Raw genomic sequence first — 16,761 nt, 5'->3', positions numbered from 1 at the left:
ACTTTTCCCAGGAAAGGCCAGAGAGTAAATATTTTAAGGCTTTGTGGGTCATACAGTCTGCCACAATTACCTAACTCTACAATTTTAGTGCAAAAGCAGCCACGGACAAGGAATGGCCATGGCCATCTTCCAGTAAAATGTAATTGACAAAAACAGATGTTGGGCTAGATTTGGTCCACAGGCTAGAGTTTGCCAACCACTTACATAGATTAAGAATTACAATTCGAGTATCATTGGGCAGGCTTATACTTTCCATTTCCTCATAGGATAGAACTCCCTGGCTCACCTCCCCACCAATTCCCATTGCAGCATTTCCTATCTGGCCCCAATAATGACATTAATAAGAGCAGCAAACATGTATTTAGACTTACTGTGCACCAGCTAAGTAATGTACTCAACCTTAGGCAGCTGGTGGCCCAGTCAGGATTTGAACCCAGTCATCCATCTCCAAGTCTATGATTACACGGCCCAGTGGCACCTGAATGTACAAACCAGGACAGCAGGACACAAGGAAGACAGCGTGCCTCTCACCTCCTCTTACAGTCCACTGCTCACCACAGCTTTACCTGGCTCTTGGGGCTGGGTGGCAGAGATCAGAAGTAGCAAGGTCTACAAATATGAAAGTGAGAATGAGGGTGACTGAACTAGGCACCCACAGTAGCAAAAAGTGACAGGTAGCAGTCTGACAAGAGCAGCAGGAAGACAAAGGTAAGTAGAAAATAGGAGTTATTTATTTATGAATCGGTCAGCTACTTTGTGCCACACACTGTACAAATTCCAACTATCCTAAGACCTTGCTGCTCAAAGCATGCTCTTCTAACAGCCCATCGGTATCACCTGGATGCTTGTAAGAAAGAGTCTTGGTCTCATTCCAGGTATGAACCAGAATCTGCATTTTAACAAGATCCTCAGGTGATATGTGCACTAGTAAGGCCGAGAAGCCAGCAGCTATTACTGTCCCAACTTTACAGGCTAGGAACCTGAGGCTCAGGACAGTCAACCACCTTACAAGTGGTTAAGTTGCGAGTCTGAACCCCAATGTGTGATTCAGAGGCAACTCTTGTTCTCCTGACGTGGTCAAAGAAAGGCCTCCAGGACATTTACCTTAGCAGCGATCATGTATTAACTTGTAATAAGATCATAGTAGGATCATGAAAACATAAGATACTAACCCTGCACCAGCACTTGAAAATTCAGTTATGCTCAGGATACTATTTTTAAAGAAACACAGAAATTAAAGTAATATAGTTAACACTTCAATTCCCATATTTCAAAAATCTCTTTTTACAAAGTTGACCAATTTTCCATTTCTGATGACTTTATTTAAAAGAATGTAGAAGGATTTTGAATTTGACCATACTGGATAGATTGCTGTTCTTCTGGGCACATCTCTAGTGTTAGCAGGAGTGGATCATTAGATGGTCTCAGAGGTAGAGGTCAGGGACCCAGAACTGTAGGTTCCTGAGGTCCTACAAGAAGAGAGACTTGTATTTGGGATCAGGCTGTTAGCAGTCTCATTTGATATGAAGGGGCCTGGGCAGAGGTGGTTCCTAAGTTGATACCCTTGGGATTCTGGAATCTGATGGCAAGATTCCCCTCCCCACCTCAACCTCCCCATCATGGACTGTAACATCAGGACAAGACCACTGAGTACCTTGGTCATGAATCTGGGGACAGGAGATTAAAGGACAAGTTCACTCCTCCTTAGCTTGTATATTTAATAGACTTGTTTTTCTTGATAGGCATTTAGTATCTAGTATTTTAGTAAATATACTGATACGACTATAGGAACAGAGCACTCAGATACTGCAAGACCAGAGTGTGAGAAAGGATACATGATCTGGGACAAGAAAGCTACCAGAAACTCCAGCAGCTACTTTCTCTTTCTCTCCAGGCTGCAGGAGTTGTATCTGTATCTTCCACTCTATCAGGCCCTCCACTGCACCCTAATCAGTCAGAGCGGTGCCTCTCCTTGTGGAGGAATGCATTATCCTCTCAACAGCACCCTCTCCCTGTCAACATGGGTCCTGCTTCATCAAGTGGACTCCTGGAAGGCTTCTGCCTCACCCTCCTGCTATGGACACATTTTTTTGATTTCTGTTAACATGGCTCACTCTCAGTGACTCTGTTTTCTAACACCAACTGAAGAATCTCATTGATGCAGCTCAGCTTTCTGAGCCAGAATTATAGTTCCAGCCACCAAAAAGCTGGACTGCACTGGATCAGAGGACAACTCCAGAATCCAATCAGCCAACACTGGAGGGAGTTACATGTTTGCATTTCCCACTTAAGTGGCAAGATGGGTAGGGAGATTCCCTCAAGAAGGAGGGTGGTGGGAAGAGTGAAGGAGGATTTATGGCACAGCAGGAATCTTCAGAATTTAAAGTCCTAGAATCTGAGGTGAAAGAAGACCTTCCAAAGTCATCTGGTCCAAACTGTGCCCTCCCACATCTCCCAGTTGCAATCCTAAACCCCCCAGGACACAAAGGTGCCAGTTCCCTTCCTGAAGCTCTCTGACGTGAATCAGGATTGGGTAGAGGAGAGGGGAATGGGACACAAGATGGGGAAGATCACTGATAAAACATCCTGCTAGCTAAAGCTTATGTTGAAGGTAACTTTAGAAATGTGGTTGGAATAACATCTCACTTAAAAGGCACATTGGTTTTCTGTGTGCATTCACTAAACACTCTGGGATGCACACGCTTTGGAAAAAGAAACTAAACTCTCACATACTGTGCTGTCTTCTAGAGTTGGAGAAGATGTCCTCAATTCCTGTGAAAACTTTATAGGATTTTTCACCTTCTTGGGCTTTTTCCAGCACAGAATGCCGGATGTAATAAAACTGAAGTAACACCCAGGATTTTTGGGTGTTATTACTCAGGCAAAGATGAATGTGGACACACTGCAACCCAACCTTTTGTAGTCTTTAGGTGACGCATGGCACAGGTAAACAGAAGCTTGGGCACACATGGAGTTTTAACACCTCAAAACATGGACAGATTTCTAAATCTCACTCCAGATCACTTGAGCAACATGGTTAATGCTTTTGGGATTCCTTTTTTTTTTTTTTTTTGAGATGGAGTTTCGCTCTTGTTGCCCAGGCTGGAGTGCAATGGTGTGATCTCAGCTCACTGCAACATCCACCTCCCAGATACAATGGATTCTCCTGTCTCATCTTCCCAAGTAGCTCGGATTACAGGTGCCCACCACCATGCCTAGTTAATTGTTTTGTATTTAGTAGAGATGAGTTTTCACCATGTTAGGCTGGTCGCAAACTCCTGACCTCAGGTGATCCACCCGCCTCGGCCTCCCAACGTGCTGGGATTACAGGCATGAGCCACCACGCCTGGCCTTGGTATTCTTACTGGCACAGAAAAGTCACCCTTTTAGTGGCAGTATTAATTTATCCAAAACAGGTGACCAAAATCTTTCAGAAGCAATTTATTGTTTTGTTTTTCCAGGGAAAGGGAAAGTTTTCCAGGGAAAGGGAAAGTTGCCAAAGGGTGCTAGGAGGTAGTTGCACTTGGCCCCCAAACAAAGTGATATAATTTCTGTATCAAGCCCACACAGACATGCAAGATATCTTCAAGCAGGTACAGAGGTTTTTCTTTAAAAGCCACAGTCCGCCTAAAACTAACGCCACAAACCATTAATTTCATGAACAAGCTGAGCATGAGAACACCTAAGATGCCTGTTTTAACCCAAGTCTGGCTGAAAGTCAGCTGGAAAATGCACTATCAACACAGGACACATTTTTACACAAGGACAGCAACACAAATTTATGGGACCATCTTCGATAGCCATTTACAATCTAGATTAACTTTCATTTTACTTGAGACAACAAAGTATGGCATAACATACAGAGGAAACATTCTTACCAGCCGGGGGTTTTTCACACTTGGCATTACTGGTATTTTGTGCCAGGGGCCATCCCATTCATTGTAGGACATGTACAGCATCCCTGGCCTCTACCCACTACATGCTTGTAGCACCACTGACCAGACATCACAACCAAAATTGTCTCCAGACACTGTCAAATGTTCCCTGGGCATAGGGGAATCGGTAAATAAAATAGTCTGCAGCTGAGAACTACTGTACTAAACAAAGACAAAGGTTTAGCTGTTTAAGACAGAGTTGTCTGGAATTAAATCTGCCTCCCTGGAGGTGGGCTGATCTCATCATCCCTTTGGTGTAGTTAGCACCTTAGAGCTGGTGGGTAGGGCACTGCTTTTCCTTTTCTGAACACAGGGTCAGAAAAGCAGTACCAAGGAATTCTTTATCCTGTACATCACCTGTACTCCTTCAGTTGTAGGATTCCTAACTTCCTTGGTTAGGAAGTAACATGAGACCACAGTCTGTGATCATTCAAGAAAGCAATTAATTTTTTTATTTAGGAAGAGGCACGTTGTGAGCTCCTGAAGACTTCTATCTTCTAAAAAACATTTCCTCAAAGAAAAATTATGATATTTACCTATTGAGGCAGACTTCCCACATAAAAATATCTGCATTACCTGTCAACAGGTCACATCCAATCTGGTTCCTCTCCTGTTACACTTTCCCCAGATGTACTCTGGAAATCAACTTAGGAGGGCCAAGGGGCCCAAGGCTTTTGGAAAACTTGGTTTGGTCTGTAGCCAAGAGTGCTGTTTCAGCCAAGACCTCCCTGAACAAACTGCCTACAGTCAGCCCCAGCAAGAATTTACTTTCCACATCAGGTGAGTAGTGACTATAGCCAAGAGGATGTGAAGGCCACTGCGTTTCCCAGGAAAGGGAGTTGACTATCTCCACAGACTACCTCCCAGAAGCAGAGGGAGACTCCCCTCGGTCAAGTTTCTCCCTGTGCGGTACCTTGCTCCAGAAAGATATTCAACCCCTGGAGGGCCCTGGCTCTCAGAAGCAAGTACAAGGTGTGAAAGCAGCTAGAATGTGTCCCTTCTGACATGCAGAGTGAAGGGGGCTGTTGTATAGCCACTACCAGAAGAGCAGGTACAGCCTTGGTTAGAAACCCAAATGCTGAGCAACTGAATCCTTGCACATTCTTGTTTATGTCTAAGTAGATCCCATTAAGCCCTGGGCACTTGGCTTGACTACTCCCTGGATCAAAGTTAAATTACCCAACAAGCTTCTTTTCAGAGAGAGACGCACGCACAGACTGACTCACCTTCCAGAAGCTATCCACTTTGCCATACACAAGGGACTGGTTCTGCCTTTTGATTTCATTAATGTGGTGGATGTCACTGGAGTTCAGGTGCTGCTCGACCACAAACCCCAGAAAGCTGTTGTCTGGGGTATGAGCTGGTGTGCAAAGAAATGGAGAGGACAGTTAGTGTCCAATCAGCAAGAAGAAACAACAATCACATATTTAACACAGGCCATCTTACCCGTAACAAAATGTTTTCATCTTACCTTGTTCTTTCTTACACCTGAGGGAGGTGAGGGATTGCTCTCTCCCACACGTTCCCAGTAAAACCGTCATGAGAACACTTCTCTCTAGGATGGATTAACCTGAACCAAAACCTGCTCTTTTTAGGGAAAATACATCTGTCTGAAAATCATTAAGCTGTGTATTCTTTTCCTTGTTGCCTCAGAATAAGGCTACTGTCCGTTTCCCAGCAGAAGTGCTCTCACCCAGGTTTCACCACCCACTGGCCAAAAACCTGTAGGGGGCAGGGCTGATCGGGAGTTCTGAATAGGCGCAGAGCCCCCATGTAACTGAATCTGACTCCAGCTGTGTTTTTCACCCAGCTACATAACAAGAGGTTTAGGGATAGAGTGATGAATAATCCCCAGAACCTTTCATCTCCTCTAAGAATTACTCACTCATAAAAGATGTCATTATGGGGTTATATTGAACAGGTGCATGGAATGAAGACAGAATAAAAGGTAAAGCTTGCTGGGGCACAAACCACTCCAAAAAAACACCAACCACTGCAAAGGAATACTGTCTACAGAGTACGCTATTCTGGAAAAGAAAATTTTGGATTTCTCTCTTTTGGGTTCTGTAACTTCTCTAACACTTTACCAAGGGGTACAGCAACCCCACACCCTCTCCAAACATCTGCATCTCGTGCCTGTAATTGTAAAAGGCATTTCACCAGCAAGTGACAGTCAGAAAATAATTCTCTCTGGATTAAACAGAGACCCTCTTCTCCTTTACCTTCATTCCGTCAAGAGAAATCTCAGTTTTTCAGATGAGCCTGCTGAGACCATGTGTGGCTGATATTAAATGAAGCAACTGCTCTGCTTGGCTCTGACCTGAATAGAACAGCTATAAATAACATGAAACCAAATTCCTCCTGGTAAATTGAGATATACACAAGATTCTGAAAAGTCCACACACTGCAACCTTAACCACATCCATTCACAGGTAGGTGGTCAGCAAATAGAGAAAGCTGGTCCCTTCATCTCATTCTGGTTGTCCTAGGACTGAGGAGTGGTTTCCCAGGCTTGTACTAGCACAGAAATCCTTTCAGACAGACAGATGGGCAAAGGCGAGCCTGCAGCACAGGCCTAGGATGCCCAGACTCCAATGTCACCCACCATGCATGCAGGGGAACACGATGAAGAAGGGACACTGGCAGGAAGCCCTGAGCTGTGGAAATGCAAGAGCCATGTAAATACTGTGTTGTCAGCCTCCGTTTCCCAGGCTTTTGCCTAATGGGGGTGACAGAATGAGGAGATAATAGGGTTGTGACTGGGGAGTTGTGTTCAGTCTGGCCAATCTGTTATTTCATTTCTGCGTTTTTGAACAAGTGCCCAGAGGCAATGGCAATGGCTGCAGTTGGCTGGAAAGTAAATTACTGAATAAATTCTACTGCCAACAAGAGGCAATGGTTGTTTTTCCTCCCCCTTTTGAGGAGCTGAGGGCACAGGGAATTTTGAAGGATTAGCAGGGACAGGAACACAGCCTGTGTGCATTCTCAGTGTTATGGTGCAGCTTAAAATATTTCTTTGTAAAATTTTTTGTTAATTCTAAAAGTTTTGAACTCAAACCTGGCACTCTACTTCAGGATCAGGTGTTTTTAATTTTTTTTTATTTTCAGAAAATTTACATGGTGATTAAAGCATGATGCTTGAAATATTTGTTTCTGAAATGTAGTCATTTAGTCCCTAGGTAGGCACTTAAATAATCCAGCAAGTAAAACAATGGGTTTTATTTCATATTATAATATACTAATGCATAGTAAAAAATAAAATGCTTTAGCCACCCAAATGAAAAAATACATTTATGTAACATTTTTGTGTGAAAGATTCTCCTAGCTTCTAGCTTGACTGGTGGGAGGGAGAAGTAAATATCAGAAAAACTTGTGAGGAATGGTGGGCTTTTGCTGCTATGACTATAATTTGGTATTCAATCAACTCTGACACTATGAATTTCACATCTAAACTCTCCTCTATGTTTTCATCCAAACACTTTAACTCCTGTCTCACCTTGTGAAATGTTAACTTAGGGATCAACAACCTGCAAGTGTGGTTTAAAGGACCTCAGGTGAGACTTGAGATTTACAAACAGTATCACCACATTTAATGAGCCAAGGCCTGAGCACTGGTCTGACCTCTACATGCCTTCTCCTCCCAGGTGACTCTAAACTTGCCACAGGACACGAAACCTTGACCACATAAGGGTCTGCTCAGCTGTGACTCGCCCCAGCAGGTGATTCTGAAGTAACTACAGGTCCAGTGTGGCTTGCTTCCAAGGATCTGAACACCAGCTGGAGCCTGCCTGGTAACATCTGCCGAGAGCGCCCTGGTCTTATCACAAGTGTTCTTAATGGTGCTTATAATAAATCAAAAGCCACAAGTCCAGGAGGATGTTATCTGAAATGTCCATTTCATTGAGTTCAAATTTCAGGCCAACCTTTCTTTTTTGTTCTGCCTTAGGAAGGGAACAGAGACTTTTATTGTGTTGGGAGGATTTCAAAGAGAAGGTATTTACATTTTAAGGTAAATCAAACAAATCTCAAACGGGATGCAGGAAATCCTGTACTTTCAGTAATACCTTCATCCCAGAGGATAAACAAATGTGATTTTTAAAAAAGATGACTGATATTTTGAGTTCTGACTACATGCCAAATTTTGTGCTAAGTGCATTATAGTGACTCTTCCATTTTAACCTCATAACCGTGTAACATGTTTGTACAGATAAGAAAACAGAGAGAGATTTGGTTTAACTACCCAAGTCTACATGCTAGGAAATGGCAACACTAGGATTCAGAGTCAGACTGGCTGCTTTCAGGGCATCAACTCCTTAAGTCACTCTAACATACAGCCTCATAGTCCAAATAATTTTCTGCATCCTGTGAACAGCAGTGGTAAACCATGCTTCAGAGGAAAATAATGTTCTAAGGTACAGCAAAATACACAAGAGGGATCCAGAATACATATGCAGTATCACCTCAGTTTCTTGAGTACCTTGTGCCATATATGTATATGGGACCACACAGATTTTTTTTTTTTTACATGCTACAAAACTACAGGAGATTTGCCAGACATTAGCAATGATTTTAAGATAATTTAGAACAAAACATCTCTTATTAAGAGAAACACTATTTTAAGCACTTTGGAAGCACCTATTTACAAATGATTACAAATCAGCTTGATGTGTTCCCTGAGCAGAGTATGATGATAACTACTTCTAAGAAATACTATTAGCTTAGCTTGAATAATTCATTCAATGACAAACGTTTTGAAGCATTTCTACAAACCAGGTTATATGATAAGTATTGACAAATTACAATATAAAGATGAGTTTCTGCCCTCAAGGAGCTTACCAACTACTTCAAGAGCTTTCTTTCAATTGCATAAATTTCTGAGGTCTGCTTTTGCTATCAGTTAGTCCCAAACATCTCTAAGAATGTTATGTATCTTCACGTCCCTGGTCACCAAGAGAAGAAACCCCAGTGCCAGCCTGGGCCCATTCTTTAGCCCTCACAGTCAGCAGTCCCAGGGATATTAGTTTCTCAAAAATCCATCAACTCAGCCTTTCCTTTCATATTTGTTAGTCCAGACCTTCTCACTTTTTGCTCAGACTTCTGCAATAAACAACCTTTTCTTTTTCCTAAATACAAATGGATTTATTGGTTTTCCTGATTATAACAGAAATATATCCTCAGATTAAAACTTTTTTCAGATAATAAAGATATGAGAAAAAAATAAGTTACATATCTTTCATCACCTAGAAATAACCACTATTACTGGTCTTTTTTTCTAAGTTTGTGGATCATTTTTCCCCTCAAAATATTGAATTCCAGTTAATGATGTCAAGCTGAGGCATCAGAGGGTTCTTTTATGTATCCCCCCCCCCAAAAAAAAAAAACAGCAAAAAAGGTGAATTGATGGATAGAGAGAAGATTGGCATATGGATCGATACAGTAAATGGTTAATTGTAAAATCTAGATTTGTGGGTTTCTAGTAACATTTCTTCTGTTTTTTTTGTATGGCTGAAAATGAATAATGCTTGTCATCATATTCATGACATTTTTGCTGATTCTGATAAAACTGACGATAGAAACAAATGCATTGAAAAATAGTTATGTCACACAAGAATTCTGGATTAAAAAACTATACATTACTACGTTATGTGAAAAATTTTACAAAAACTGATTTTTTTTCCCCTAAATGTTGGTGACACTAGTTTCTTCAAGAGAGAAGGCTGGGATGCAGGCTAGGGAAACTAATATACAGTTGAGCTGAGAAGATGAGTGCCTAAACTGTTGACAAAAGGCACTTCAGGGTAAAATTTTCAAGTGTCAAAAAGCAATTTAGGAGGGAATGGACTCCTTAGAAGAATAACACTGCTGAAAGCTAAGACTCAGACTGAAGGAACCACAAGGCTGATCCTACTCCTCACTGGTCTGCACAGAGCTTAAAGGCAAGAGCCCTCCTGATTCAAGTTAAAGGCCAAAATGGCAGTTTCAATCACAAATAGCTCCTTTGGTTGTCATGCCCTAAAAATAAAATTGTACATGGAAGTTAACTGATCCTTAGCTACAGCCAACAGGCTTATTATTTGCATGAATGGGAACTGACTTGGTTCTAAAATTCCTGTTTTGCCAGGCAAAATTTTTTATCCACAAGCCATCATTCAATTTGATCATGCAAATAAAAATGGCTGTGAGCTCCAAATCCTGGGAGAAATTCAGGGTTGGAATGTCAATGAAAATGACAATCATTATGGTCCGAAAGCCCAACAATGTAAGTAAGTTCCCTGGGAAGACACAAGAAAGTAAGATGAGGCCACTGGCATAAAGAAGTTTCTGCAATCTTAAATTTGTACAACTGTCTCCTTCCCTACATTGCTGCATGGACTAAAAACAGAATAGGCAATATTGTTCATTCTAGTTTAATTCCATCAATAAAAGACTTTCTGAATGCCTACTATGTGCCAGCCACTCTTCAGGATGTTAGAGTTCCAGCAATAAACAAAGCAGCTAAAATTCCTGCCATTATATATCTCAGATTCCAGGGGAGGAAAAAGAAAGTAAAAGTAAGTGAAACATAAATACTGGATAGCAATACAGTTACAGAGGAAAATAAAGCAGGGAAGGGGAGTAGAAAGTTGGGGAAGGAAGGAGTTGCATTTTAAAAGAGGAGGTCACAGTCAGTCTCACTGAAATGACATTTGAGTTTAAAACCTAAAGGAGGAGATGGAGAAGTCTAAAAGAAGAATGTTCCAAGAGATGGGACAACCAATGCAAAGGTCCTGAGGGGGAGTGTGCCTATTCTACTCAAGAAACAGCAAGGAAGTAGAGAGAAATGAGCAAAAAGCAGCGTAGTAAGCGACAGGGTCTTGAGGACCCTGGGAAAACTGGCCTCTAGTTGCCACAACTAGGATGTTCCTCGCCTCTGCATTCAAATTTTCCCTGCTCCATTCACCTGGGTCTGTAATTTCTAAAGTGGAAGTATGAGAAAGTCTTATTTTTGCATACCTCCTGACTCCACTGAAAGTAAGCTTCTGGAGAACAGAGACTTAGACACGCCACAGATGGTCAGGGGACACACACTGAACAAAAGGACAAAATCGACAACCAAATAAAGATTCCAATCTAACTCTTAAACTGATGCTCATAAGGAACAAGAAAATACTTAGGCTTAGTCACCTCTGTAGCCTTTACTAAGGAGCACCTTACAAGGATTTGGGAAAGAGGAGAAGGGGGTAAAAAAAAAAAAAAAAAAAAAAAATCAAAGAGGTGGAAGGTGATATGGGAAAGTTCTAAACACCTCCAGAATCCCCAATCTGCTCTTCTCTCAACTTCGTTATAGCTCCCTGTCTTTTCTGCTCCAAATTTCCACAAGTACCAAGAAACGTTGAATATTCTCCAGCCTTCACTATACAGAATGTGAGCACCCAGAAGGCAAATTCTTCTGTGTCTTCACATTGTGAATGACAGCCAAAATGTTGTAGGTACTTAACACATACACACATAATAAATAAAACTATACGAACACAGTTTGCTCAGGCAATGTAGTAAATGTTCTATGGTAATGATATGAAAAGTGAGGCTGTTAAGCAGAACTGATTTCAAAGGTTATTGAATTTTTTGTAGGATATAAAAATAAGGTCTGAGATCTGAAGACCAGGGATGGGGTATCTTGTAATGCCTGCTACTGTTAATTTCAGCCATCAACTCTAGGGAAAGAGAGGAAAAAACTCAATTAGATAAAGATGATTTACCACTGCCAATGTTTTTACACAAGCCAGATGAAGTTGTAAATGAGGGTGTGGTGCATGCAGATAATTAGAGCTATCCAAATACTGGAAAATTTACAGTGCAAGTCATCAATTTTAGAGCTCTCTCTTCTAAATGGTAAAGGCAAATGCCTTCGCTCTTATTTTTCTGTGCAGGCAGATTTCTTGCATTTATTTACTGAGACATAATGCACCTTGTTTGAGACTGTGAAAAATAAAAGATGGCCTTCAGGAGTTTAAAACAAGCCGTATGCATGGACTACAGGCAGAGACTGAAATAATACCTAAATATATGCCAAGCCAGGTACCTGGCAACCATAAAAAAAGCATCAGTTAAATCTCAAGAAATAACAAAAGCATCCCCAAATAACTATGACTTAGGAACTAGCCACTTGACTGTAGAAGAGTCTTGGAAACAATGGTTTTCAAATCTGCGTAGAGTCTTGAAGAAAAAAAAAGATGATATATTAAGTGGAAAAAAAGCAGATACAAAATTTTGGTAAGTATGTGACAAGTATGTAAAAACATACTTGTGAAAAAGATAAAAGTTACACCAGGGTTAGGGGAGCCTTTTTCAGTAGGAGGAAGTCTTTCCCTGTTTTTGTAATTGGGTTACATTTCTTTATAAATTTGATTGGAAAATTGGAGGAAGTCACTTAAGTAGAGTTTTAAAGAAAAAATTAAATTTTGCTTCTCAGAGACCAGCAGGCTGTTGGGTGAGGCTGGGGCCAGACCTGGGGAGGAATATGGTTGGGGGTTGAGGCCAGAGAGCCTAAGGTCTTGAATACTCTGCTGTGGAGTTTAAAATCATCCCATGGACAAAAGGAAGGCACTGCAGTCTCTGAGGAGAAATCACCTAATCCAAGCTGAGCTTTCAAAAGCTGGCTTTTGTGGCTGGAAAGCCTTAGTACCTAGTTCAGAGGTCATGTTAACACGTGGACAGGAGGAGCGAGCAGGAATGGGGGCCTAGAAGGAGGAACAACCAGACTTACCAGATTCCTGGGGAAAAACCATCACTTAATAGACCTAATCAAATGGCCTTAGTATCGTCTGGCCACCAGTCCCTCCAGAAGCTGCTTAGGAAGGTGTCAGGAAGAGTCTATGTGGACACCACCTAAAATGCCTAACTGCAAAGAGAACACATGATGGCAATGGCACCAGTGAACTTCTGAGACTGTGGGCAAAATAATACAGAAATGCAAGGTTTTTCAACTTGTAGAAACCCCACCAACTTAGAAAATGAGTTAGAGGAGAAACGGAAGGAGTCTTAAAGTGAGATGTGTACCATGAATATTTAAGAACGCAAACACATTCCGGTCCAGCGTATTTCGTTTCACTGCTCCTCAAGATGCATCCCAATGGTGTATTTTTCTTTATCTTCCCACCGGGTTCTTTTGGACTGGCCTTCCCCACGCTCTCTGTCTGCACATAAACCACAACGCTGCTACGTCTTATGATAAGGCAGCTAGTCCTGAAGACTTGATTCCTCAAGTATAGCACTCTATTTCCACAGTCTCGGAACTTTTCATTGCGCATTCCATCAGTAGAACACAATCTAAGCACATAGGATTCTGAGTACATCCTCAGTATATGTGCATATTTATACAGAAATTAGATAATGATTACTATCCAGCTCATATATTAAGCACTAGTAAATGTTTCACTTTTGAAAAATTAACAATAAATAAATATAACTTTTGATATTCAAAGGAATGCTATTTCTCTTCAGACTACTGCAGTAGCCACATTGACCCAAAAGGTAAAGGAATGGAGGGCTATATGGGAAGGACCTAGTAGACTGGACCCCAGGCCTTTGTCACATGGGAAGAAAGGGACCCTCTTCCAAGCATGCATCCAAGTTCACTGTGGGCGGGCGCTGGAAAACAGAGTGCAGGAGCTTTTTGTTGTTGCTGCAAATTTTCCGGGCTCAGACACATCTGAATAGGATAAAGGTCTCAAACTGCTTTATTTCTCTATTCATTTCCATATTTCCTCCATTCAAGTCAGCCTCATCCATGAGAAAGTTTTCCATCAACCTGTTACTTGATGGATTTAGCGACCACTGATGATGATTGTTTTGCTCTACTGTCTCATCAGGACTTTTATAATGCTCATTTTCTAATTCATTCCTTTTGCATTTATTAGTTGTGATTTCTCCATGATTAATGACTTTCTCTCATCAACTGTTTATTTTCAAATACAATTTGTGCTAGAAAGGCATGATCAAAGCTGAATTCTTTCACTTTAGTTTTTACGGTAATGAGGTAGTATCCTAGCAATTTGCAAAGGTGACCCACTACACTTTGTGGAGTTTTCTTGGTTGGTGTATCATTCCGGAATCTAGAATCTTTAGGTACTCCCCTCTTTTTGTATACTAAAGATCTTGGTTCCTACAACATACCTATAACAGTTTCAAGTAACAATATAAATACTTCCCACTACAACTGTATAGTCAAAGCATGGTCTTTTAAAGCCACTTAAGTAATAATCTTCTCTATATGAGAGGTTAACATCAACCTCATGCATATAGCTAGGTTTGTCTCTATCTGCTTTCAATTCTTAGTGAATGCTTTTCTTTTTTATTTGAATTTTTATTGTGGTAAAAAACAAGTAACACTAAATTTACCATCTTAACCTTTTTTAAGTGTTCAGTAGTGTTAAGTATATTCACACTGGTATGCAAGGGATCTTCAGAACTTTTTCATCTTGTAATACTGAAACCCCATAGCCATTAAACACTAATTCCTCCTCCCAACTTGGTAACCACCTTTCCGTTTTCTGTTTCTATGATTTTGACTACCTTAGATACTTTATGAGTGGAATCATATGGTATTCACCTTTTTGTGACTAGCTTATTTCCCTTAGCATAATATCCTTGAGGTTCATCCATGTTGTAACATATGAAGGATTTCCTTCCTTTTTAAGGCTAAATAATATTGCATATATATGTACACTACGTTTTTCTTTATCCACTTGTGTGGATGGACATTTGGGTTGCTTCTACCTCACGGCTATTAGGAATACTACTGCAGTGAACATGAATGTGCAAATACTTCTTCGAGATCCTACTTTGAATTCTTCGGAATATTTCTCTTTTTAAATTAGGTAAAACATTTACATGGTCTTAAAGTCAAAATAAGGAACATTAAAAGACATCAGCCTTCTAGCCCCATCCCTGGATACCTTTTTATCCAGTGGGAATCACTTTATCCAATGGCAATCACTTTTATTAGTTTATTTGTCCTTTCATTGTTTCTTTTGGAAATATAAGTTCATTCATATATACTAACACGACCACACACACTCTTCCTCTATATCTGACATATATAAAAGGGAGTAGCTCTACATTGTCCTGCACATTGGCTCTTATCACTTAAAATATCCTAGACATGCCCCTCCTGGAATGAAAGCCTTCCTCATTTCTTTTTATAGCTACGTAGTACTTCATTCTATTAATGGATCATATTATTCACTCAGTCCTCTATGATGATTACTTGGGTTGTTTCTTGTTGCTTCCTATCACAAATAGTGCTGCACTAAATGCCCTTGAGCACATGCCACATCTTGATTTTGCTCATTATCTTTGGAATAGATTCCTATATACGAGGTGCTTAGTTGAAGAAAGAAAATGCAGAGGCAGTTTTACTAGATCCTGACAAACACATCCCCACTGGGGTAGTACCATGCTGCATTCTAACCACTAGGGTTGAAGAGGGCTGGTTTTGCTCACCGCATCATCAGAATAGCTACGCTGTTCAACTTTTGCATTTCTGCCAATCTGTACATGGGACATGGTATCTTGGTGCAGTTTAAAAATGCATTTCTCTTACTGTGAGTAAAGTTAACATCTTTCCATATGTTCAGAGCAGTAAATTTCTCTTTCCTCTAAACTTAATAGCCTTTTCCCATTTTTCTGTTGGAACATGGAACTTTTTCTTAATTTTTATATATATATATAAATACATATATATATAATGTATATATATATAAATATATATGTATGTGTATATATAAGGGTCTATATTAGTAATTTAGCCCTCTGTGATATCATTTACTTATGATGTTATTGGTTGTTGTTTTGCCATACAGGTTCTTCTTTTTTTAAAAATATAGTCAAGCATATCAATTTTCCCTCATTTCTGCTGAATTCTGAGTCATGGTTAGGGAACTAATTCCCTTCCCAGGTTAACAGAAATTAATCCATGTTTTTATCTTCAGTTACATTTTAAGCAGTGAATTTCCTTCAATTTAATCAACCAATACTGCTGAAGTTCTCCATCCATGGAGAACAAAATAGGTTTGCAGGACTGTGAATTCCAACATTCTAAAATAGAACTTTGTTTTCTAGGGAAAAAAAAAACCTCTCTTCTCTACTCCCTGGAAACTCCATCTCTTGTGGGGCACACACCTGCCATAGCACCCAGCGGTTTTAGTCACTTTGAACACAGTCAATGTTTTATTTCACTTGGTTTAACACACAGGTCACTTCTTAGGCTATTCTGTGCCACCTTATCCCATCCCTCAAAGTTACACAGCAAAGTCAAATCACAGGCAAACTCTGAGCATCCTCACCACACTAAAAGCCATCTGTTACCTAATGTGCCAAAAATCTATTTGCCCCATGAACTGTGCCCCAGGGACGGTGTGTAATAGTAGGATGATACAGCTCCATGAACAATGACGTTTATGAAGCATACAACACACTCTCACAAATCTGAGCTTAATAGAACACTTAAGGATGAGTTGATTTTTAAAATTACTCTCCATTCTTAATTCTCCCTTCTCATGCCTAACACCCAAAGATTAGTCCAATGCATGTGCTGTTACATTTAGTGAGTGTGAGACAGGGGTTACCTTCAGGTAGCTGCATACAATGGGAAGGGACAACCACATGGGAAGAAGATTAGGAAGGAGTCTTTTGGGTCTTGGTTCTACAAAGCAAACAGATTCATCTCAGAAGTTACAAAGTGGAAACCTCTGGATCAAGCTTATCCTGATAATTTTAGAAAACAGGAATTCTCTCATCATCCAAATTATCTCATGTGGCCTTTCACTTCTGGAATAGGGCTTCA

The 16,761-nt window shown here is 40.5% G+C and overlaps 1 protein-coding gene across 5 annotated transcripts in view; it reads right to left on the bottom strand.

Annotated features, from left to right (window-relative positions):
* The window catches only part of MGAT5 (alpha-1,6-mannosylglycoprotein 6-beta-N-acetylglucosaminyltransferase), a 336,921-nt gene that overhangs the window by 92,900 nt on the left and 227,260 nt on the right, over positions 1-16,761 (bottom strand). For all 5 annotated transcript variants that reach the window (XR_013401979.1, XM_015109959.3, XM_015109960.3 and 2 more), the window contains exon 11: positions 5,162-5,295. Coding sequence is in view for 4 of the 5 variants with exons in the window: in XM_015109959.3 (XP_014965445.1) it covers positions 5,162-5,295 (134 nt within the window). In the remaining variant the exon portion in view is untranslated. The remainder of the gene's footprint in view (positions 1-5,161; positions 5,296-16,761) is intronic.

Source organism: Macaca mulatta, chromosome 12 (genome assembly GCF_049350105.2).
Source record: "Macaca mulatta isolate MMU2019108-1 chromosome 12, T2T-MMU8v2.0, whole genome shotgun sequence".
Classification (NCBI taxonomy): domain Eukaryota; kingdom Metazoa; phylum Chordata; class Mammalia; order Primates; family Cercopithecidae; genus Macaca; species Macaca mulatta.
Note: the sequence above shows the minus strand (reverse complement) of the source record. Positions and strands in the feature narration are given on the sequence as shown.